Raw genomic sequence first — 26,616 nt, 5'->3', positions numbered from 1 at the left:
CCAGTAGTTAGCTGACCTAGCTAATTAGTCAGGTAGTGTATACCCAGTAGCCAGTAGTAAACATTTCTAAGAAGTCGATAGGTAACTTGTTTGTTAGTTCTCTTACTGCAGATGTCTGCTTGGTTAGTAGCTGTATGGGTCGTCAGACCTGGTCACATTTCAACTGACAGTCATTGGCTGGTTTTCGTTGTCATGTTTTTTTCCTCAGGAAATCCGAAGCCAAGCCAGTGACTATTCATATCAGATGGCAAAACGTCCAGAGAATCAGAACCGAAACCGGTACAGAGACGTCAGCCCCTGTGAGTATTTCTGTCTGTGCAACTATCGTTCATGAAGTAGCCTTACGCTACTAGTCGTTGTGATGAACGTTTTTGCAACTTGACGATTCGCGATATTTTTTAAAATTTTTTTACACGTTTTTAAATATCTTTCGTCTCTGGTTTCAGATGATCACAGTCGCGTTAAACTTGAAAACTCTGAAAATGACTACATCAATGCAAGTTTAGTGATGGTGGAGGAAGCTCAAAGAATCTATATCCTGTCTCAGGTCAGTACATACAAGTAGTGAAGCCCAAAGAATCTATTTCCTGTCTCAGGTCAGTACATACAAGTAGTGAAGCCCAAAGAATCTATTTCCTGTCTCAGGTCAGTACATACAAGTAGTGAAGCCCAAAGAATCTATTTCCTGTCTCAGGTCAGTACATACAAGTAGTGAAGCCCAAAGAATCTATATCCTGTCTCAGGTCAGTACATACAAGTAGTGAAGCCCAAAGAATCTATTTCCTGTCTCAGGTCAGTACATACAAGTAGTGAAGCCCAAAGAATCTATTTCCTGTCTCAGGTCAGTACATACAAGTAGTGAAGCCCAAAGAATCTATATCCTGTCTCAGGTCAGTACATACAAGTAGTGAAGCCCAAAGAATCTATTTCCTGTCTCAGGTCAGTACATACAAGTAGTGAAGCCCAAAGAATCTATTTCCTGTCTCAGGTCAGTACATACAAGTAGTGAAGCCCAAAGAATCTATTTCCTGTCTCAGGTCAGTACATACAAGTAGTGAAGCCCAAAGAATCTATTTCCTGTCTCAGGTCAGTACATACAAGTAGTGAAGCCCAAAGAATCTATTTCCTGTCTCAGGTCAGTACATACAAGTATCTCAGACGTTTCCGTTCATTATGTACTGATCGTTTGAAGTGAGATTTTCTCTAAACACGCACTAAGGATTGTGGATGTTTATTTTGAAGGTTGGTCTGTGTTTCAGTTGGTGATGAAGCAGTGTGTTGTGTTTTCTCCCAAAGGGCCCCCTGAAGAACACATGCGGTCACTTCTGGTTGATGGTCTGGGAGCAGAACTCCAAAGCTGTTATAATGCTGAACAGAATCATAGAGAAAGGGTCTGTAAGTAGCCTACATAAATGTTATAATGCTGAACAGAATCCTACATAAATGTTATAATGCTGAACAGAATCCTAGAGAAGGGGTCTGTAAGTAGCCTACATAAATGTTATAATGCTGAACAGAATCCTAGAGAAGGGGTCTGTAAGTAGCCTACATAAATGTTATAATGCTGAACAGAATCCTACATAAATGTTATAATGCTGAACAGAATCCTAGAGAAGGGGTCTGTAAGTAGCCTACATAAATGTTATAATGCTGAACAGAATCCCAGAGAAGGGGTCTGTAAGTAGCCTACATAAATGTTATAATGCTGAACAGAATCCTACATAAATGTTATAATGCTGAACAGAATCCTACATAAATGTTATAATGCTGAACAGAATCCTACATAAATGTTATAATGCTGAACAGAATCATAGAGAAAGGGTCTGTAAGTAGCCTACATAAATGTTATAATGCTGAACAGAATCCTAGAGAAGGGGTCTGTAAGTAGCCTACATAAATGTTATAATGCTGAACAGAATCATAGACAAAGGGTCTGTAAGTAGCCTACATAAATGTTATAATGCTGAACAGAATCCTACATAAATGTTATAATGCTGAACAGAATCATAGACAAAGGGTCTGTAAGTAGCCTACATAAATGTTATAATGCTGAACAGAATCCTACATAAATGTTATAATGCTGAACAGAATCCTACATAAATATTATAATGCTGAACAGAATCCTACATAAATGTTATAATGCTGAACAGAATCCTAGAGAAGGGGTCTGTAAGTAGCCTACATAAATGTTATAATGCTGAACAGAATCATAGACAAAGGGTCTTTAAGTAGCCTACATAAATGTTATAATGCTGAACAGAATCCTACATAAATGTTATAATGCTGAACAGAATCCTAGAGAAGGGGTCTGTAAGTAGCCTACATAAATGTTATAATGCTGAACAGAATCCTACATAAATGTTATAATGCTGAACAGAATCCTACATAAATGTTATAATGCTGAACAGAATCCTACATAAATGTTATAATGCTGAACAGAATCCTAGAGAAGGGGTCTGTAAGTAGCCTACATAAATGTTATAATGCTGAACAGAATCCTACATAAATGTTATAATGCTGAACAGAATCCTAGAGAAAGGGTCTGTAAGTAGCCTACATAAATGTTATAATGCTGAACAGAATCCTAGAGAAGGGGTCTGTAAGTAGCCTACATAAATGTTATAATGCTGAACAGAATCCTACATAAATGTTATAATGCTGAACAGAATCCTAGAGAAAGGGTCTGTAAGTAGCCTACATAAATGTTATAATGCTGAACAGAATCCTAGAGAAGGGGTCTGTAAGTAGCCTACATAAATGTTATAATGCTGAACAGAATCTTAGAGAAGGGGTCTGTAAGTAGCCTACATAAATGTTATAATGCTGAACAGAATCTTAGAGAAGGGATCTGTAAGTACCCTACATAAATGTTATAATGCTGAACAGTGAGGACCAACACACTCTACAGCTGATGTATTGTCCCCCCCAACAGGAGAAGTGTCCTCAGTACTACAGCTGATGTATTGTCCCCCCCCCCAACAGGAGAAGTGTCCTCAGTACTACAGCTGATGTATTGTCCCCCCCCAACAGGAGAAGTGTCCTCAGTACTACAGCTGATGTATTGTCCCCCCCCCCCCAACAGGAGAAGTGTCCTCAGTACTACAGCTGATGTATTGTCCCCCCCCAACAGGAGAAGTGTCCTCAGTACTACAGCTGATGTATTGTCCCCCCCAACAGGAGAAGTGTCCTCAGTACTACAGCTGATGTATTGTCCCCCCCAACAGGAGAAGTGTCCTCAGTACTACAGCTGATGTATTGTCCCCCCCCCAACAGGAGAAGTGTCCTCAGTACTACAGCTGATGTATTGTCCCCCCCCAACAGGAGAAGTGTCCTCAGTACTACAGCTGATGTATTGTCCCCCCCAACAGGAGAAGTGTCCTCAGTACTACAGCTGATGTATTGTCCCCCCCCAACAGGAGAAGTGTCCTCAGTACTACAGCTGATGTATTGTCCCCCCCCAACAGGAGAAGTGTCCTCAGTACTACAGCTGATGTATTGTCCCCCCCCAACAGGAGAAGTGTCCTCAGTACTACAGCTGATGTATTGTCCCCCCCCAACAGGAGAAGTGTCCTCAGTACTACAGCTGATGTATTGTCCCCCCAACAGGAGAAGTGTCCTCAGTACTACAGCTGATGTATTGTCCCCCCCCAACAGGAGAAGTGTCCTCAGTACTACAGCTGATGTATTGTCCCCCCCCCAACAGGAGAAGTGTCCTCAGTACTACAGCTGATGTATTGTCCCCCCCCAACAGGAGAAGTGTCCTCAGTACTACAGCTGATGTATTGTCCCCCCCAACAGGAGAAGTGTCCTCAGTACTACAGCTGATGTATTGTCCCCCCCCAACAGGAGAAGTGTCCTCAGTACTACAGCTGATGTATTGTCCCCCCCCAACAGGAGAAGTGTCCTCAGTACTACAGCTGATGTATTGTCCCCCCCCAACAGGAGAAGTGTCCTCAGTACTACAGCTGATGTATTGTCCCCCCCCAACAGGAGAAGTGTCCTCAGTACTACAGCTGATGTATTGTCCCCCCCCAACAGGAGAAGTGTCCTCAGTACTACAGCTGATGTATTGTCCCCCCCCCAACAGGAGAAGTGTCCTCAGTACTACAGCTGATGTATTGTCCCCCCCCAACAGGAGAAGTGTCCTCAGTACTACAGCTGATGTATTGTCCCCCCCCAACAGGAGAAGTGTCCTCAGTACTACAGCTGATGTATTGTCCCCCCCCCAACAGGAGAAGTGTCCTCAGTACTACAGCTGATGTATTGTCCCCCCCCAACAGGAGAAGTGTCCTCAGTACTACAGCTGATGTATTGTCCCCCCCCAACAGGAGAAGTGTCCTCAGTACTACAGCTGATGTATTGTCCCCCCCCAACAGGAGAAGTGTCCTCAGTACTACAGCTGATGTATTGTCCCCCCCCAACAGGAGAAGTGTCCTCAGTACTACAGCTGATGTATTGTCCCCCCCCAACAGGAGAAGTGTCCTCAGTACTACAGCTGATGTATTGTCCCCCCCCCAACAGGAGAAGTGTCCTCAGTACTACAGCTGATGTATTGTCCCCCCCCAACAGGAGAAGTGTCCTCAGTACTACAGCTGATGTATTGTCCCCCCCCAACAGGAGAAGTGTCCTCAGTACTACAGCTGATGTATTGTCCCCCCCCAACAGGAGAAGTGTCCTCAGTACTACAGCTGATGTATTGTCCCCCCCCAACAGGAGAAGTGTCCTCAGTACTACAGCTGATGTATTGTCCCCCCCAACAGGAGAAGTGTCCTCAGTACTACAGCTGATGTATTGTCCCCCCCAACAGGAGAAGTGTCCTCAGTACTACAGCTGATGTATTGTCCCCCCCCAACAGGAGAAGTGTCCTCAGTACTACAGCTGATGTATTGTCCCCCCCAACAGGAGAAGTGTCCTCAGTACTACAGCTGATGTATTGTCCCCCCCCAACAGGAGAAGTGTCCTCAGTACTACAGCTGATGTATTGTCCCCCCCCAACAGGAGAAGTGTCCTCAGTACTACAGCTGATGTATTGTCCCCCCCCAACAGGAGAAGTGTCCTCAGTACTACAGCTGATGTATTGTCCCCCCCAACAGGAGAAGTGTCCTCAGTACTACAGCTGATGTATTGTCCCCCCCCAACAGGAGAAGTGTCCTCAGTACTACAGCTGATGTATTGTCCCCCCCCCAACAGGAGAAGTGTCCTCAGTACTACAGCTGATGTATTGTCCCCCCCAACAGGAGAAGTGTCCTCAGTACTACAGCTGATGTATTGTCCCCCCCCCAACAGGAGAAGTGTCCTCAGTACTACAGCTGATGTATTGTCCCCCCCCCCAACAGGAGAAGTGTCCTCAGTACTACAGCTGATGTATTGTCCCCCCCCAACAGGAGAAGTGTCCTCAGTACTACAGCTGATGTATTGTCCCCCCCAACAGGAGAAGTGTCCTCAGTACTACAGCTGATGTATTGTCCCCCCCCAACAGGAGAAGTGTCCTCAGTACTACAGCTGATGTATTGTCCCCCCCCAACAGGAGAAGTGTCCTCAGTACTACAGCTGATGTATTGTCCCCCCCCCAACAGGAGAAGTGTCCTCAGTACTACAGCTGATGTATTGTCCCCCCCAACAGGAGAAGTGTCCTCAGTACTACAGCTGATGTATTGTCCCCCCCCCAACAGGAGAAGTGTCCTCAGTACTACAGCTGATGTATTGTCCCCCCCAACAGGAGAAGTGTCCTCAGTACTACAGCTGATGTATTGTCCCCCCCCAACAGGAGAAGTGTCCTCAGTACTACAGCTGATGTATTGTCCCCCCCCAACAGGAGAAGTGTCCTCAGTACTACAGCTGATGTATTGTCCCCCCCAACAGGAGAAGTGTCCTCAGTACTACAGCTGATGTATTGTCCCCCCCCAACAGGAGAAGTGTCCTCAGTACTACAGCTGATGTATTGTCCCCCCCCAACAGGAGAAGTGTCCTCAGTACTACAGCTGATGTATTGTCCCCCCCCCAACAGGAGAAGTGTGCTCAGTACTACAGCTGATGTATTGTCCCCCCCCAACAGGAGAAGTGTCCTCAGTACTACAGCTGATGTATTGTCCCCCCCAACAGGAGAAGTGTCCTCAGTACTACAGCTGATGTATTGTCCCCCCCCAACAGGAGAAGTGTCCTCAGTACTACAGCTGATGTATTGTCCCCCCCCCAACAGGAGAAGTGTCCTCAGTACTACAGCTGATGTATTGTCCCCCCCCAACAGGAGAAGTGTCCTCAGTACTACAGCTGATGTATTGTCCCCCCCCCAACAGGAGAAGTGTCCTCAGTACTACAGCTGATGTATTGTCCCCCCCCAACAGGAGAAGTGTCCTCAGTACTACAGCTGATGTATTGTCCCCCCCCAACAGGAGAAGTGTCCTCAGTACTACAGCTGATGTATTGTCCCCCCCCAACAGGAGAAGTGTCCTCAGTACTACAGCTGATGTATTGTCCCCCCCCCAACAGGAGAAGTGTCCTCAGTACTACAGCTGATGTATTGTCCCCCCCCCAACAGGAGAAGTGTCCTCAGTACTACAGCTGATGTATTGTCCCCCCCCAACAGGAGAAGTGTCCTCAGTACTACAGCTGATGTATTGTCCCCCCCCAACAGGAGAAGTGTCCTCAGTACTACAGCTGATGTATTGTCCCCCCCAACAGGAGAAGTGTCCTCAGTACTACAGCTGATGTATTGTCCCCCCCCAACAGGAGAAGTGTGCTCAGTACTACAGCTGATGTATTGTCCCCCCCAACAGGAGAAGTGTCCTCAGTACTACAGCTGATGTATTGTCCCCCCCCAACAGGAGAAGTGTCCTCAGTACTACAGCTGATGTATTGTCCCCCCCAACAGGAGAAGTGTCCTCAGTACTACAGCTGATGTATTGTCCCCCCCCCAACAGGAGAAGTGTCCTCAGTACTACAGCTGATGTATTGTCCCCCCCCCAACAGGAGAAGTGTCCTCAGTACTACAGCTGATGTATTGTCCCCCCCCAACAGGAGAAGTGTCCTCAGTACTACAGCTGATGTATTGTCCCCCCCCCAACAGGAGAAGTGTCCTCAGTACTACAGCTGATGTATTGTCCCCCCCCAACAGGAGAAGTGTCCTCAGTACTACAGCTGATGTATTGTCCCCCCCCAACAGGAGAAGTGTCCTCAGTACTACAGCTGATGTATTGTCCCCCCCAACAGGAGAAGTGTCCTCAGTACTACAGCTGATGTATTGTCCCCCCCCCAACAGGAGAAGTGTCCTCAGTACTACAGCTGATGTATTGTCCCCCCCCAACAGGAGAAGTGTCCTCAGTACTACAGCTGATGTATTGTCCCCCCCAACAGGAGAAGTGTGCTCAGTACTGGCCTACAGCTGAGGGACACCAGTTGTCTTATACAGACACAGGGTTTGTTGTGACGCTGGTGAAGGAAGAGGACATGTCCTACTACGTCATACGAGTGTTGGAGCTGAGGAACACAGAGGTGAGATTCTACGTCTCCGTGGACGTCTCCGTTGTCACGAGGAAGTTGTTGTTGTTGTTATTAACATCGTCACTGTTATTAAATCACATGCCTTGTCCAGACAGGAGAAACCAGAGAGATATACCACTTTCACTACACCACCTGGCCTGATTTCGGCGTCCCAGAATCACCGGCCTCTTTCCTCAACTTCCTGGTCAAGGTGCGGGAGTCTGGCTCATTGGGGCCGGAGCATGGGCCGTCCGTGGTCCACTGCAGCGCTGGGATTGGACGATCAGGGACCTTCTCATTGGTTGACACGTGTCTCATCCTGGTAACCTCAATACTTCCTGTTTTACGTTGTTATTGAATTCCCTACTTGGTATGAAAGTAGACTAGCGTCCCGTTCAGGGGCTGTGATTGGACGTTAAGCTGGTCTCGGACAAGGCTTTACTACTTGGTGTTTCACACCAGCTTCCTGGTCAAACTGTATTTCTATTTATTTATTTCACCTTTATTTAACCAGGTAGGCTAGTTGAGAACAAGTCCTTTATTTAACCAGGTAGGCCAGTTGAGAACAAGTCCTTTATTTAACCAGGTAGGCTAGTTGAGAACAAGTTCTCATTTACAATTGCGACCTGGCCAAGATAAAGCAAAGCAGTTCGAAAGGCGGGTGAGGCAATAAATAGGCCGTAGTGGGTAAATTATTACAATTTAGCAGATTGACACTGGAGTGATAGATGAGCAGATGATGATGTGCAAGTAGAGATACTGGGGGTGCAACAGAGCAGAAATAAATAACAATATGGGGATGAGGTAGTTGGGTGGGCTATTTAGAGATGGGCTGTGTCTCCAGTCTAAATTCACTGTTCAGCATTATGTAGAACAGCCCGTCTTCACTCGTCCCCGACGTCGAAAGGTGACGTTCCGTCTTCACTCGTCCCCGACGTCGAAAGGTGACGTTCCGTCTTCACTCGTCCCCGACGTCGAAAGGTGACGTTCCGTCTTCACTCGTCCCCGACGTCGAAAGGTGACGTTCCGTCTTCACTCGTCCCCGACGTCGAAAGGTGACGTCCTGTCTTCACTCGTCCCCGACGTCGAAAGGTGACGTTCCGTCTTCACTCGTCCCTGACGTCGAAAGGTGACGTTCCGTCTTCACTCGTCCCCGACGTCGAAAGGTGACGTCCTGTCTTCACTCGTCCCCGACGTCGAAAGGTGACGTTCCGTCTTCACTCGTCCCCGACGTCGAAAGGTGACGTTCCGTCTTCACTCGTCCCTGACGTCGAAAGGTGACGTTCCGTCTTCACTCGTCCCCGACGTCGAAAGGTGACGTTCCGTCTTCACTCGTCCCTGACGTCGAAAGGTGATGTTCCGTCTTCACTCGTCCCTGACGTCGAAAGGTGATGTTCCGTCTTCACTCGTCCCTGACGTCGAAAGGTGATGTTCCGTCTTCACTCGTCCCTGACGTCGAAAAGGTGATGTTCCGTCTTCACTCGTCCCCGACGTCGAAAGGTGACGTCCCCGACGTCGAAAGGTGACGTTCCGTCTTCACTCGTCCCCGACGTCGAAAGGTGACGTTCCGTCTTCACTCGTCCCCGACGTCGAAAGGTGACGTTCCGTCTTCACTCGTCCCCGACGTCGAAAGGTGACGTCATTCTCTGTAACGTCTGTCGTTGAAATGAGACCAAGGTGCAGCGGAGGATGTGTTCATGGTTTTTAATGACCGAATGAGAAGAAACCAAAAGAACGACCAGTAACAGTTCTGTCAGGATACAAACTCTAAACAGAAAACATTCACCCACAAAACGCCAAAAGGAAAAACAGGCTGCCTGTGTATGACTCTCAATCACCAACAACGATCTACACCCGTTCCTGATTGAGAGCCACACACGGCCGAAACCAAAGAAAACCACCAACGTAGAAAAAGAAACCTAGAACGCCCACCCATGTCACACCCTGGCCAAACCAAAAATAGAGAACTAAAAAAAAAACCTCTCTATGGCCAGGGTGTTACATTCTCTCTCTTCTCTCTCTCTCTCTCTCTCTCTCTCTCTCTCTCTCTCTCTCTCGTGTAGATGGACAAGAGGAAGGACCCGTCGTCAGTGGACATCCAGAAGGTTCTGCTGGACATGAGGGAGTACCGAATGGGTCTGATCCAGACTCCTGACCAGCTACGTTTCTCCTACAGGGCCGTCCTGGAGGGAGCCAAGAGCATCATGGGAGACTGCTCTGTACAGGTAACACCCCGCTGCTAACCCTAACCACACACCTAGCTAGCTGGAGGGAGCCAAGAGCATCATGGGAGACTGCTCTGTACAGGTAACACCCCGCTGCTAACCCTAACCACACACCTAGCTAGCTGGAGGGAGCCAAGAGCATCATGGGAGACTGCTCTGTACAGGTAACACCCCGCTGCTAACCCTAACCACACACCTAGCTAGCTGGAGGGAGCCAAGAGCATCATGGGAGACTGCTCTGCACAGGCAGGGAGACTGCTCCTCACAGGCAGGACGACTACTCCTCAGCAGCTGCAGGGAGCCAAGCGCCTCACGGCAGGAGACTGCTCTGTCACAGGCAGACACCTGCTCCCTACCACACACGAGACTGCTCTGTACAGGCAGGAGACTGCTCTGTACAGGCAGGGAGACTGCTCTGTACAGGCAGGGAGACTGCTCTGTACAGGCAGGAGACTGCTCCTCACAGGCAGGGAGACTGCTCCTCACAGGCAGGGAGACTGCTCCTCACAGGCAGGGAGACTGCTCCTCACAGGCAGGGAGACTGCTCCTCACAGGCAGGGAGACTGCTCCGTCACAGGCAGGGAGACTGCTCCTCACAGGCAGGGAGACTGCTCCTCACAGGCAGGGAGACTGCTCCTCACAGGCAGGGAGACTGCTCCTCACAGGCAGGGAGACTGCTCCGCAGTAACCGAAAGGTTGCAAGATCGAATCCCCAGAGCTGACAAGGTAAAAATCTGTCGTTCTGCCCCCTGAACAAGGCAGTTAACCCCACTGTTCCCCGGTAGACCGTCATTATAAATAAGAATTTGTTCTTAACTGACTTGCCTCGTTAAATAAAGGTTACATTTAATAAAATGCTGTATGGGAGAGTAGAGTGTCAATGTGAAACTAGATATTAGCAGAACTGTGTCTTCACTGAGGGACGATGTGTTTCTCCTACATCCAAACATGACTGTTCTACTGCCTTATAGTAACATGAACACCTCTGTCTGTCTGTCTGTCTGTCTGTCTGTCTGTCTGTCTGTCTGTCTGTCTGTCTGTCTGTCTGTCTGTCTGTCTGTCTGTCTGTCTGTCTGTCTGTCTGTCTGTCTGTCTGTCTGTCTGTCTGTCTGTCTGTCTGTCGAGCTGTTGGTCATTAACTTCCCTGGGCTAGGTCCCACCCTATTCAACAGCCAGTGGAATCGCGTGGCGCGAAATACAAATACCTCAAAAACGCTATAACTTCAATTTCTCAAACATATGACTATTTTACACCGTTTTAAAGACAAGACTCTCGTTAATCTAACCACATTGTCCGATTTCAAAAAGGCTTTACAGCGAAAGCAAAACATTAGATTATGTCAGGAGAGTACACAGCCAAAAATAACCATACAGCCATTTTCAAAGCCAGCATATATGTCACATAAACCCAAAACACAGCTAAATGCAGCAGTAACCTTTGATGATTTTCATCAGATGACACCCCTAGGACATTATGTTATACAATACATGCATGTTTTGTTCAATCAAGTTCATATTTATATCAAAAACCAGCTTTTTACATTAGCATGTGATGTTCAGAACTAGCATACCGGCAAACTTCCGGTGAATTTACTAAATGACTCATCATAAACGTTCACAAGAAACATAACAATTATTTTAAGAATTATAGATGCAGAACTCCTTTATGCAATCGCGGTGTCAGATTTTGAAATAGCTTTTCGGCAAAAGCACATTTTGCAATATTCTGAGTACATAGCCCGGCCATCACGGCTAGCTATTTTGACACCCACCAAGTTTGGGGCAACCTAAACTCAGAATTACTATTAGAAAAATTGTATTACCTTTGCTGTTCTTTGTCAGAATGCACTCCCAGGACTTCTACTTCAACAACAAATGTTGTTTTGGTTCCAAATAATCCATAGTTATATTCAAATAACTCCGTTTTGTTCGTGCGTTCAGGTCACTATCCGAAGGGTGACGCGCGAGCGCATTTCGTGACAAAAACGTTCTAAATATTCCATTACGCTGTTTAAAATCAATTTTTATGCTATTTTTCTCGTAAAATAGCGATAATATTCCAACCGGGCAACGTTGTATTCATTCAAAGGCTGAAAGAAAAAAATTGATAATTCTCGTGAACGCGCATCTCAGTCTCACTGTCCCCAGGCTGACCACTCACAAACTCTCCTGCTGTTCTTAGCCCAGAGACAGCAGACACCCCATTCCACTTTCTGGCGGCTTTAGAGAGCCAATGGGAGCCTTAGAAAGTGTCACGTTACAGCACAGATGCTGTATTTTCGATAGAGATGCAACAGAAGGACAACAAATTGTCAGACAGGGCACTTCCTGTATGGAATCTTCTCAGGTTTTGGCCTGCCATATGAGTTCTGTTATACTCACAGACACCATTCAAACAGTTTTAGAAACTTTAGAGTGTTTTCTATCCAAATCTACTATAATTATATGCATATTCTCGTTTCTGGGCAAGAGTAGTAACCAGTTTAAATCGGGTACATTTTTTATCCGGCCGTGCAAATACTTCCCCCCTAGCCCCAACAGGTTTTAAGTACTGTCCTGTCTGTCTGTATGAGGAGCTGTTGGTCATTAACTACTGGTCTGTCTGTCTGTCTGTCCAGAGCCAGTGGAGAGAGCTGTCCAGAGAGGACAGAGCGACCGTGTGTCAATCACCACCTGCCCCCCCTCCCAGATCTCTCTCCGACGCCCCCGCCCCTCCTCTACCCCCGCCACGCCCTTTAGACGCCCCGCCCCTCCTCTACCCTCCGCCACGCCCTTCAGACGCCCCCGCCCCTCCTCTACCCCCGCCACGCCCTTCAGACGCCCCCGCCCCCCCTCTACCCCCGCCACGCCCTTTAGACGCCCCCACGTCCCCCAGTTGGCCCTCAGAAAAGCCCAACGGCCAGCCACTGCCCTGTGTGGAGCCTGAAGCTGTGGCGTTGTCCAGAGAGGACCGGACGTCAGGAGACGGGACAGATCCAGACAGCTCAGAGAAGGACCTGGCGGAGGTGCCAAGGTCAGTACACCTGGAGGTGTATTCCCCTCTACTGCTTCTTTCTATTGTCTGCTTAACTCCCTCCTTCTGAAGCTGCCTGTGGGCCTTTAGTGCTGGACAGACTGTTTAGATGGCATTCAATTAGGACCCTTCCAGACTCACATGTTTAGATGGCATTCAATTAGGACCCTTCCAGACTCACATGTTTAGATGACATTCAATTAGGCCCCTTCCAGTCTCACATGTTTAGATGGCATTCAATTAGGACCCTTCCAGTCTCACATGTTTAGATGGCATTCAATTAGGACCCTTCCAGACTCACATGTTTAGATGGCATTCAATTAGGACCCTTCCAGACTCACATGTTTAGATGGCATTCAATTAGGACCCTTCCAGTCTCACATGTTTAGATGGCATTCAATTAGGACCCTTCCAGACTCACATGTTTAGATGGCATTCAATTAGGACCCTTCCAGACTCACATGTTTAGATGGCATTCAATTAGGACCCTTCCAGACTCACATGTTTAGATGGCATTCAATTAGGACCCTTCCAGACTCACATGTTTAGATGGCATTCAATTAGGACCCTTCCAGTCTCACATGTTTAGATGGCATTCAATTAGGACCCTTCCAGACTCACATGTTTAGATGGCATTCAATTAGGACCCTTCCAGACTCACATGTTTAGATGGCATTCAATTAGGACCCTTCCAGACTCACATGTTTAGATGGCATTCAATTAGGACCCTTCCAGACTCACATGTTTAGATGGCATTCAATTAGGACCCTTCCAGACTCACATGTTTAGATGACATTCAATTAGGACCCTTCCAGTCTCACATGTTTAGATGGCATTCAATTAGGACCCTTCCAGACTCACATGTTTAGATGGCATTCAATTAGGACCCTTCCAGACTCACATGTTTAGATGGCATTCAATTAGGACCCTTCCAGACTCACATGTTTAGATGGCATTCAATTAGGACCCTTCCAGACTCACATGTTTAGATGGCATTCAATTAGGACCCTTCCAGACTCACATGTTTAGATGGCATTCAATTAGGACCCTTCCAGTCTCACATGTTTAGATGGCATTCAATTAGGACCCTTCCAGACTCACATGTTTAGATGGCATTCAATTAGGACCCTTCCAGACTCACATGTTTAGATGGCATTCAATTAGGACCCTTCCAGTCTCACATGTTTAGATGGCATTCAATTAGGACCCTTCCAGACTCACATGTTTAGATGGCATTCAATTAGGACCCTTCCAGACTCACATGTTTAGATGGCATTCAATTAGGACCCTTCCAGACTCACATGTTTAGATGGCATTCAATTAGGACCCTTCCAGACTCACATGTTTAGATGGCATTCAATTAGGACCCTTCCAGACTCACATGTTTAGATGGCATTCAATTAGGACCCTTCCAGACTCACATGTTTAGATGGCATTCAATTAGGACCCTTCCAGACTCACATGTTTAGATGGCATTCAATTAGGACCCTTCCAGACTCACATGTTTAGATGGCATTCAATTAGGACCCTTCCAGACTCACATGTTTAGATGGCATTCAATTAGGACCCTTCCAGACTCACATGTTTAGATGGCATTCAATTAGGACCCTTCCAGACTCACATGTTTAGATGGCATTCAATTAGGACCCTTCCAGTCTCACATGTTTAGATGGCATTCAATTAGGACCCTTCCAGACTCACATGTTTAGATGGCATTCAATTAGGACCCTTCCAGTCTCACATGTTTAGATGACATTCAATTAGGACCCTTCCAGTCTCACATGTTTAGATGGCATTCAATTAGGACCCTTCCAGTCTCACATGTTTAGATGGCATTCAATTAGGACCCTTCCAGACTCACATGTTTAGATGGCATTCAATTAGGACCCTTCCAGACTCACATGTTTAGATGGCATTCAATTAGGACCCTTCCAGACTCACATGTTTAGATGGCATTCAATTAGGACCCTTCCAGACTCACATGTTTAGATGGCATTCAATTAGGACCCTTCCAGACTCACATGTTTAGATGGCATTCAATTAGGACCCTTCCAGACTCACATGTTTAGATGGCATTCAATTAGGACCCTTCCAGACTCACATGTTTAGATGGCATTCAATTAGGACCCTTCCAGACTCACATGTTTAGATGGCATTCAATTAGGACCCTTCCAGACTCACATGTTTAGATGGCATTCAATTAGGACCCTTCCAGTCTCACATGTTTAGATGGCATTCAATTAGGACCCTTCCAGACTCACATGTTTAGATGGCATTCAATTAGGACCCTTCCAGACTCACATGTTTAGATGGCATTCAATTAGGACCCTTCCAGTCTCACATGTTTAGATGGCATTCAATTAGGACCCTTCCAGACTCACATGTTTAGATGGCATTCAATTAGGACCCTTCCAGACTCACATGTTTAGATGGCATTCAATTAGGACCCTTCCAGACTCACATGTTTAGATGGCATTCAATTAGGACCCTTCCAGTCTCACATGTTTAGATGGCATTCAATTAGGACCCTTCCAGACTCACATGTTTAGATGGCATTCAATTAGGACCCTTCCAGACTCACATGTTTAGATGGCATTCAATTAGGACCCTTCCAGTCTCACATGTTTAGATGGCATTCAATTAGGACCCTTCCAGACTCACATGTTTAGATGGCATTCAATTAGGACCCTTCCAGACTCACATGTTTAGATGGCATTCAATTAGGACCCTTCCAGACTCACATGTTTAGATGGCATTCAATTAGGACCCTTCCAGACTCACATGTTTAGATGGCATTCAATTAGGACCCTTCCAGACTCACATGTTTAGATGGCATTCAATTAGGACCCTTCCAGACTCACATGTTTAGATGGCATTCAATTAGGACCCTTCCAGTCTCACATGTTTAGATGGCATTCAATTAGGACCCTTCCAGACTCACATGTTTAGATGGCATTCAATTAGGACCCTTCCAGACTCACATGTTTAGATGACATTCAATTAGGACCCTTCCAGTCTCACATGTTTAGATGGCATTCAATTAGGACCCTTCCAGACTCACATGTTTAGATGGCATTCAATTAGGACCCTTCCAGTCTCACATGTTTAGATGGCATTCAATTAGGACCCTTCCAGTCTCACATGTTTAGATGGCATTCAATTAGGACCCTTCCAGACTCACATGTTTAGATGGCATTCAATTAGGACCCTTCCAGACTCACATGTTTAGATGGCATTCAATTAGGACCCTTCCAGACTCACATGTTTAGATGGCATTCAATTAGGACCCTTCCAGACTCACATGTTTAGATGACATTCAATTAGGACCCTTCCAGTCTCACATGTTTAGATGACATTCAATTAGGACCCTTCCAGTCTCACATGTTTAGATGGCATTCAATTAGGACCCTTCCAGACTGACATGTTTAGATGGCATTCAATTAGGACCCTTCCAGTCTCACATGTTTAGATGGCATTCAATTAGGACCCTTCCAGACTCACATGTTTAGATGGCATTCAATTAGGACCCTTCCAGACTCACATGTTTAGATGGCATTCAATTAGGACCCTTCCAGACTCACATGTTTAGATGGCATTCAATTAGGACCCTTCCAGACTCACATGTTTAGATGGCATTCAATTAGGACCCTTCCAGTCTCACATGTTTAGATGGCATTCAATTAGGACCCTTCCAGACTCACATGTTTAGATGGCATTCAATTAGGACCCTTCCAGACTCACATGTTTAGATGGCATTCAATTAGGACCCTTCCAGACTCACATGTTTAGATGGCATTCAATTAGGACCCTTCCAGACTCACATGTTTAGATGGCATTCAATTAGGACCCTTCCAGACTCACATGTTTAGATGGCATTCAATTAGGACCCTTCCAGACTCACATGTTTAGATGGCATTCAATTAGGACCCTTCCAGACTCACATGTTTAGATGGCATTCAATTAGGACCCTTCCAGACTCACATGTTTAGATGGCATTCAATTAGGACCCTTCCAGTCTCACATGTTTAGATGGCATTCAATTAGGACCCTTCCAGTCTCACATGTTTAGATGGCATTCAATTAGGACCCTTCCAGACTCACATGTTTAGATGGCATTCAATTAGGACCCTTCCAGACTCACATGTTTAGATGGCATTCAATTAGGACCCTTCCAGACTCACATGTTTAGATGGCATTCAATTAGGACCCTTCCAGACTCACATGTTTAGATGGCATTCAATTAGGACCCTTCCAGTCTCACATGTTTAGATGACATTCAATTAGCACCCTTCCAGACTCACATGTTTAGATGGCATTCAATTAGGACCCTTCCAGACTCACATGTTTAGATGGCATTCAATTAGGACCCTTCCAGTCTCACATGTTTAGATGGCATTCAATTAGGACCCTTCCAGACTCACATGTTTAGATGGCATTCAATTAGGACCCTTCCAGACTCACATGTTTAGATGGCATTCAATTAGGACCCTTCCAGTCTCACATGTTTAGATGGCATTCAATTAGGACCCTTCCAGACTCACATGTTTAGATGGCATTCAATTAGGACCCTTCCAGACTCACATGTTTAGATGGCATTCAATTAGGACCCTTCCAGTCTCACATGTTTAGATGGCATTCAATTAGGACCCTTCCAGACTCACATGTTTAGATGGCATTCAATTAGGACCCTTCCAGACTCACATGTTTAGATGGCATTCAATTAGGACCCTTCCAGACTCACATGTTTAGATGGCATTCAATTAGGACCCTTCCAGACTCACATGTTTAGATGGCATTCAATTAGGACCCTTCCAGACTCACATGTTTAGATGGCATTCAGTTAGGACCCTTCCAGACTCACATGTTTAGATGGCATTCAATTAGGACCCTTCCAGACTCACATGTTTAGATGGCATTCAATTAGGACCCTTCCAGTCTCACATGTTTAGATGGCATTCAATTAGGACCCTTCCAGACTCACATGTTTAGATGGCATTCAATTAGGACCCTTCCAGACTCACATGTTTAGATGGCATTCAATTAGGACCCTTCCAGTCTCACATGTTTAGATGGCATTCAATTAGGACCCTTCCAGACTCACATGTTTAGATGGCATTCAATTAGGACCCTTCCAGACTCACATGTTTAGATGGCATTCAATTAGGACCCTTCCAGTCTCACATGTTTAGATGGCATTCAATTAGGACCCTTCCAGACTCACATGTTTAGATGGCATTCAATTAGGACCCTTCCAGTCTCACATGTTTAGATGGCATTCAATTAGGACCCTTCCAGACTCACATGTTTAGATGGCATTCAATTAGGACCCTTCCAGACTCACATGTTTAGATGGCATTCAATTAGGACCCTTCCAGTCTCACATGTTTAGATGGCATTCAATTAGGACCCTTCCAGTCTCACATGTTTAGATGGCATTCAATTAGGACCCTTCCAGACTCACATGTTTAGATGGCATTCAATTAGGACCCTTCCAGACTCACATGTTTAGATGGCATTCAATTAGGACCCTTCCAGACTCACATGTTTAGATGGCATTCAATTAGGACCCTTCCAGACTCACATGTTTAGATGGCATTCAATTAGGACCCTTCCAGACTCACATGTTTAGATGGCATTCAATTAGGACCCTTCCAGTCTCACATGTTTAGATGGCATTCAATTAGGACCCTTCCAGACTCACATGTTTAGATGGCATTCAATTAGGACCCTTCCAGTCTCACATGTTTAGATGGCATTCAATTAGGACCCTTCCAGTCTCACATGTTTAGATGGCATTCAATTAGGACCCTTCCAGACTCACATGTTTAGATGGCATTCAATTAGGACCCTTCCAGTCTCACATGTTTAGATGGCATTCAATTAGGACCCTTCCAGACTGACATGTTTAGATGGCATTCAATTAGGACCCTTCCAGTCTCACATGTTTAGATGACATTCAATTAGGACCCTTCCAGTCTCACATGTTTAGATGGCATTCAATTAGGACCCTTCCAGACTCACATGTTTAGATGGCATTCAATTAGGACCCTTCCAGTCTCACATGTTTAGATGGCATTCAATTAGGACCCTTCCAGACTCACATGTTTAGATGGCATTCAATTAGGACCCTTCCAGTCTCACATGTTTAGATGGCATTCAATTAGGACCCTTCCAGTCTCACATGTTTAGATGGCATTCAATTAGGACCCTTCCAGTCTCACATGTTTAGATGGCATTCAATTAGGACCCTTCCAGACTCACATGTTTAGATGGCATTCAATTAGGACCCTTCCAGTCTCACATGTTTAGATGGCATTCAATTAGGACCCTTCCAGTCTCACATGTTTAGATGGCATTCAATTAGGACCCTTCCAGACTCACATGTTTAGATGGCATTCAATTAGGACCCTTCCAGTCTCACATGTTTAGATGACATTCAATTAGGACCCTTCCAGACTCGCATGTTTAGATGGCATTCAATTAGGACCCTTCCAGACTCACATGTTTAGATGGCATTCAATTAGGACCCTTCCAGACTCACATGTTTAGATGACATTCAATTAGGACCCTTCCAGTCTCACATGTTTAGATGACATTCAATTAGGACCCTTCCAGACTCACATGTTTAGATGGCATTCAATTAGGACCCTTCCAGTCTCACATGTTTAGATGGCATTCAATTAGGACCCTTCCAGACTCACATGTTTAGATGGCATTCAATTAGGACCCTTCCAGACTCACATGTTTAGATGGCATTCAATTAGGACCCTTCCAGTCTCACATGTTTAGATGGCATTCAATTAGGACCCTTCCAGACTCACATGTTTAGATGGCATTCAATTAGGACCCTTCCAGACTCACATGTTTAGATGGCATTCAATTAGGACCCTTCCAGACTTCTCTGTCCATGTAATGAAACCCTCATCTTATTATCTAATTCCAGCCTGAGGAAGAGACACAGGAAGGAGCGTATTGCCAGCACGGCCCAGAAGCTTCACCTGATGAAACAGAGACTGACGGACACAGAGAGGCAGAGAGAACGCTGGTTGTACTGGAGACCTATCCTGCTCAACATAGGGGCTGGAGCTGCCGTGGCCTTGGGTCTAGTGGTGGTCTGGCTCTTCTCCCAGTGATACCCCCTCCCTCCCTCTGTCTGAGCTGCCGTGGCCTTGGGTCTAGTGGTGGTCTGGCTCTTCTCCCAGTGATACCCCCTCCCTCCCTCTGTCTGAGCTGCCGTGGCCTTGGGTCTAGTGGTGGTCTGGCTCTTCTCCCAGTGATACCTCCTCCCTCTGTCTGAGCTGCCGTGGCCTTGGGTCTAGTGGTGGTCTGGCTCTTCTCCCAGTGATACCCCCTCCCTCCCTCTGTCTGAGCTGCCGTGGCCTTGGGTCTAGTGGTGGTCTGGCTCTTCTCCCAGTGATACCCCTCCCTCTGTCTGAGCTGCCGTGGCCTTGGGTCTAGTGGTGGTCTGGCTCTTCTCCCAGTGATACCTCCTCCCTCCCTCTGTCTGAGCTGCCGTGGCCTTGGGTCTAGTGGTGGTCTGGCTCTTCTCCCAGTGATACCCCCTCCCTCTGTCTGAGCTGCCGTGGCCTTGGGTCTAGTGGTGGTCTGGCTCTTCTCCCAGTGATACCTCCTCCCTCTCTGACTCTTCTTTTTTTGCACCAGTACCTGGGACACAGTACCCTCTCTCTCTCTCTGTAGGTACATGGTCTGTTTGTTCATAACAGGAGTATTTATTTCTACAGGTCAAAACCAAGGTTAGGGTCAATTCCATTTTGATTCCTGTCAATTCAGGAAGTGCACTGAAATTCCAATTTCAATTCTCTTCAAGCCTTTTTTCTTTCTTCTTCAATGATTTTAAACATTTTGAATGTAGTTTTACTTTCTGAAGAATTGAAATGTTGTTGAGCTCAACCCCTGGTGAACAGATCAGAGCACTAGATCAAACCGTCCCGGTGGATATTTTGTTTCCTGTTAAATCTTCACGGTAACATCTTCTCTCAGTCTGTGTGGTTCTCCAGTTAGCAGAAGAAGCTGATGAATGTACTGTCTGAACCCGTCATGAACCCATCATGCCGCAGCAACAGACATGATGAGCAAACGACTCAGTACAAAACAGCAAACGACTTAGTACAAAACAACAAACGACTCAGTACAAAACAACAAACGACTCAGTACAAAACAACAACCGACTCAGTACAAAACAACAAACGACTCAGTACAAAACAACAAACGACTCAGTACAAAACAACAAACGACTCAGTACAAAACAACAAAAGACTCAGTACAAAACAACAAACGACTCAGTACAAAACAACAAACGACTCAGTACAAAACAACATCTCGCCGTTTTGCTTTTCTTCCAGTCGTTCTTTATTTCATTTTAAAAGGTCAGGGTTTTTTTTCATTGATTTGATTGATGTACATATTTTGACATGAAGTAATTCAAAGGCTGTTTTTCACCTTTTTTTGATCCTTCAATAGAATTGTTTTATCTAGTTGGAGTATTATTCATCTGATTCAGAATGACCTGACTGGCTGGCTGGCTGGCTGGCTGGCTGGCTGACTGACTGGCTGGCTGGCTGGCTGGCTGGCTGGCTGGCTGACTGGCTGACTGACTGGCTGGCTGGCTGGCTGATGCCCAGCAGACAGTAAGGAGAAGTGATGTTAAGCAGTAGCCTTGGTCTCTGTGTTGCAGCATGGACAGAGAAACTCCTCTCTGTGTGTGTGTGTGTGTGTGTGTGTGTGAGTTCATGTCAGAAATGAGCCTGTCCTACAAGCTTATGGAGTCACAGGGACCAATGTAAAGACTCTATGTTCGTCGTGCAAATCCCAGGTTTGGTCAAAGCGCCTGTCAGTCCAAGGTGAAGGAAATGAACCTTGTTGAAAGCAAGCTCGGTGACAATATGACATGGATGTATCTTTTAGTTTGTGGCTTTTTAACCCCCCCCAATACTTGAATGTGCCTTTACGATAATCCCAGGGTTATTTTCCATAGTAACGTGACGGGGAACGGATCACGCTCTTTGCTAATAGGACAGAGTTTACGCCGTATAACCCCGGAGAGTTTACGCCGTATGACCCCGGAGAGTTTACGCCGTATAACCGGAGAGTTTACGCCGTGTGACCCCGGAGAGTTTACGCCGTGTGACCCCGGAGAGTTTACGCCGTGTGACCCCGGAGAGTTTACGCCGTATAACCGGAGAGTTTACGCCGTGTGACCCCGGAGAGTTTACGCCGTATAACCGGAGAGTTTACGCCGTATAACCGGAGAGTTTACGTCGTATAACCGGAGAGTTTACGCCGTATAACCCCGGAGAGTTTACGCCGTATAACCCCGGAGAGTTTACGCCGTATAACCCCGGAGAGTTTACGCCGTATGACCCCGGAGAGTTTACGCCGTATGACCCCGGAGAGTTTACGTCGTGTGACCCCGGAGAGTTTACGCCGTGTGACCTCCTGAAGGGTCGTTGTCCTGTATACTGTTGATGAAAAATAAACAGTGTGGCTAAGTCAAATCGGAATGTATGGTCGTACGGCCCACGGGGTGCGTACCAAATGTGTCGTTAGCATGTACTAAACCCCTAGGATGACATGTCTTCTTTATGTCATCCTGGGCACGAAGTCCTTGTGATAGAATGACTCATTGGTTACGTTCTCAATGGTGCCCTATTCTCTTTATAGTGCACTACTTTTTGCAAAGGGCTCTGGTCAAAAGTAGTGCACTATATAGGGAAAAAGGGTGCCATTTGGGACTCGAACATTGTGATGACACTGGACGATCCTCCACCATTTGGTTATGGTTTAAGGTTTAGGCAGGGAATACTGGCCTCAGTAAATACTGGCCTCAGTAAATACTGGCCTCAGTAATACTGGCCTCAGTAATACTGGCCTCAGTAATACAGGCCTCAGTAAATACAGGCCTCAGTAAATACAGGCCTCAGTAAATACAGGCCTCAGTAAATACAGGCCTCAGTAAATACAAGCCTCAGTAATACTGGCCTCAGTAAATACAGGCCTCAGTAAATACAGGCCTCAGTAATACAGGCCTCAGTAATACAGGCCTCAGTAAATACTGGCCTCAGTAAATACTGGTCTCAGTAAATACTGTTCTCAGTAAATACTGGCCTCAGTAATACTGGCCTCAGTAAATACAGGCCTCAGTAAATACAGGCCTCAGTAATACAGGCCTCAGTAATACAGGCCTCAGTAAATACTGGCCTCAGTAAATACTGGCCTCAGTAATACAGGCCTCAGTAAATACTGGCCTCAGTAATACTGGCCTCAGTAAATACTGGCCTCAGTAAATACAGGCCTCAGTAATACAGGCCTCAGTAATACAGGCCTCAGTAATACAGGCCTCAGAACAGCATGGACCATATCATTCCATTTGTTTGTTGTTTCCCATTCAGGTGAGTTTTGTGAAACTGTGGAGCTGCAGTTAGAACACATAAAAACAACCTGAAGTTGTTCAATAAAATGTATTTTTTTATAACCGAAACATGTTTATGGCTGAGTTGATCCGTTTTCAATCAGTGATGCTTCTACACAGGTCTTAGAAGGAACTGAAATGTCATGTTTATTTAGAAGGGAGAAGGGAGAGATGTGATTGTATACAAATGTTAGCGAGGTTTGAAAATTGACCGCAAGAAGCCCAAACAGATAATGTTTGACTAAAACATAATTTCATTCTACAAATGATTTGTAATTATGTTCCATCCCCCCTCCCCCTCCTCCGACCATCCAGCTGCTGAACCTAATTGATGATCTGTCCTCTAGACTATGTCCCCAAAATAACTACATTTAGGAAGTAGACCTCGTCTTGTTTCATCTGTGCTTGACAAAAGGTTAAAGTGCCCCCTCCCTCCCTCCCTCCCTCCCTCCCTCCCTCCCTCCCTCCCTCCTCCCTCCCTCCCTCCCTCCCTCCCTCCCTCCCTCCCCCATAATTCCATCCTCCCACTCTGCTGTCTCAGCCTCTATCTGACGTCTGGACTCTGGTTGATCACGGTGATTTCATTGTGGTTTATGATGTGAATCGATGCAGGTACAACGAGGGACCACTCATGCCACATTTCCAGGAATGTATTCAAGTGTTTCTAGAAGAGGCCTTTTTTTGGGGGGTCATACATCCAGTAATTTTGTTTTTCTCCAGCCGCGTGGCCAGCAGCATCCATTTGCCCCACGCAGGACCGCCTTCAGAAAGTACATGTTTATACACGGTGCCTTCAGAAAGTACATGTTTATACACGGTGCCTTCAGAAAGTACATGTTTATACACGGTGCCTTCAGAAAGTACATGTTTATACACGGTGCCTTCAGAAAGTACATGTTTATACACGGTGCCTTCAGAAAGTACATGTTTATACACGGTGCCTTCAGAAAGTACATGTTTATACACGGTGCCTTCAGAAAGTACATGTTTATACACGGTGCCTTCAGAAAGTACATGTTTATACACGGTGCCTTCAGAAAGTACATGTTTATACACGGTGCCTTCAGAAAGTACATGTTTATACACGGTGCCTTCAGAAAGTACATGTTTATACACGGTGCCTTCAGAAAGTACATGTTTATACACGGTGCCTTCAGAATGTACATGTTTATACACGGTGCCTTCAGAAAGTACATGTTTATACACGGTGCCTTCAGAAAGTACATGTTTATACACGGTGCCTTCAGAAAGTACATGTTTATACACGGTGCCTTCAGAAAGTACATGTTTATACACGGTGCCTTCAGAAAGTACATGTTTATACACGGTGCCTTCAGAAAGTACTTCACTCCCATTGACTTTTTCCATGTTTTGTTTTGTTACAGACAGAATTTTAAATCGTTTTTTTTTGTCAATCAAGATATATATATTTTTTATTTTTTTTTTACAAATATTATTTTTCTTCCCGTTTGACATTAGAGTATTTTGTGTAGATAGTTGATAAACAACGACAATTAAATTAATTTTAATCCCACTTTGTAACACAACAAAATGTGGAAAAAGTCAAAGGGTGTGAATACTTTCTGATAACCAGAGATATTAGAGAAAGGAGGAGATATGAATCCCACAACCAGAGATATTAGAGAAAGGAGGAGATATGAATCCCACAACCAGAGATATTAGAGAAAGGAGGAGATGGGAATCCCACAACCAGAGATATTAGAGAAAGGAGGAGATGGGAATCCCACAACCAGAGATATTAGAGAAAGGAGGAGATGGGAATCCCACAACCAGAGATATTAGAGAAAGGAGGAGATGGGAATCCCACAACCAGAGATATTAGAGAAAGGAGGAGATATGAATCCCACAACCAGAGATATTAGAGAAAGGAGGAGATATGAATCCCACAACCAGAGATATTAGAGAAAGGAGGAGATGGGAATCCCACAACCAGAGATATTACGTGCCATGTTCAACCAGTTAGCAAGTCGAACATTTCCTGAGATCCAACAAGCACGTGAACGCAGCAATCAGGCCTGGAATTTAGTGGCAATTTCTGAAGGATATTACAAGACCATGGTGCTAGCCTACGGAGCTGTGAGGGGAACGGCACCTCCGTACCTTCAGGCTCTGATCAGGCCCTACACCCAAACGAGGGCACTGCGTTCATCCACCTCTGGCCTGCTGGCCTCCCTACCTCTGAGGAAGCACAGTTCCCGCTCAGCCCAGTCAAAACTGTTCGCTGCTCTGGCAACCCCAATGGTGGAACAAGCTCCCTCACGACGCCAGGACAGCGGAGTCAATCACCACCTTCCGGAGACACCTGAAACCCCACCTCTTTAAGGAATACCTGGGATAGGATAAAGTAATCCTTCTAACCCCCCCTTAAAAGATTTAGATGTACTATTGTAAAGTGGTTTTTCCACTGGATATCATAAGGTGAATGCACCAATTTGTAAGTCGCTCTGGATAAGAGCGTCTACTAAATGACTTAAATGTAAATGTAATTTTTGTCATATGAAACCTCTTGCATTTTTGATGCGCTTTTGAGAACAGTGTTTTCCCACTAATTGCCATTTTGGAACATTTGTGCACATCTTGGCCATGTTCTGTTATAATCTCCACCCGGCACAGCCAGAAGAGGACTGGCCACCCCTCATAGCCTGGTTCCTCTCTAGGTTTCTTCCTAGGTTTTGGCCTTTCTAGGGAGTTTTCCCTAGCCACCGTGCTTCTACACCTGCATTACTTTCTGTTTGGGGGGGTTTTAGGCTGGGTTTCTGTACAGCACTTTGAGATATCAGCTGATGTAAGAAGGGCTTTATAAATACATTTGATTTGATTTGATAGCCTACTGCCTTGTGCTTTTATAATCCTGCCTCGTGATCATTGCTGTGTTTTTATAATGTGAAGAAATAGCCTAATTAGTCGATCAACATTGTTAAGCTAAACGTTCTGATCTTTTGCATTTTGCCTCATTGCTTTTAAAACGTTTTTTTTTTGTTGTTGATGAACAGTGGTTGTATTCAGTTGTGATCTGAAACTGCACCAGAGTCTGTTTTAGAAAATGTATTTCTCGCAGAGGAAGGACAAGACGACCAATAGGACAGGTGAACTTTTTGTACTATGGGGGGAATAGTATGTTGCCATAGGCTGGTGCTTATGCTGTTCCTTAGGCCTACTGATCTGGTTGGCTGACGGAATAGGAAATATGGTGTCACGGTTGTCGTGGGAACGAGAGGACCAAGGTGCAGCGTGTGTGTTTGTTCCACATTTTTATTTACACTGTGAAACTATGCAATACATAAATAAACTGAAAGACAAAAAAAACAACAAACCGTGACGTGAGGTGAAACATACACAACTCAAAATTAATCTCCCACAAAACCCAGGTGGAAAAAAAACCCTACTTAAGTATGATCTCCAATTAGAGACAACGAGGACCAGCTGCCTCTAATTGGAGATCATCCCAA

The 26,616-nt window shown here is 45.7% G+C and overlaps 1 protein-coding gene across 2 annotated transcripts; it reads left to right on the top strand.

Annotated features, from left to right (window-relative positions):
* Positions 1 to 208: 208 nt before the first annotated feature.
* On the top strand, positions 209 to 23,215 carry LOC106591389 (tyrosine-protein phosphatase non-receptor type 2; the record flags this gene model as incomplete). Of its 2 annotated transcripts, XM_045711347.1 has the most annotated exon segments (8): positions 209 to 299; positions 447 to 547; positions 1,297 to 1,395; positions 7,354 to 7,491; positions 7,592 to 7,801; positions 9,543 to 9,704; positions 12,323 to 12,717; positions 19,661 to 23,215. In XM_045711347.1, coding segments are annotated over 8 exon segments (1,386 nt in total), but the record flags the coding sequence as incomplete, so codon positions are not given.
* Between the last annotated feature and the right edge of the window lie 3,401 nt (positions 23,216 to 26,616).

Source organism: Salmo salar, unplaced genomic scaffold (genome assembly GCF_905237065.1).
Source record: "Salmo salar unplaced genomic scaffold, Ssal_v3.1, whole genome shotgun sequence".
NCBI lineage: Eukaryota > Metazoa > Chordata > Actinopteri > Salmoniformes > Salmonidae > Salmo > Salmo salar.
The sequence above is the reverse complement of the archived record's forward strand: the minus strand, read 5'-3'. Positions and strand labels throughout refer to the sequence as shown.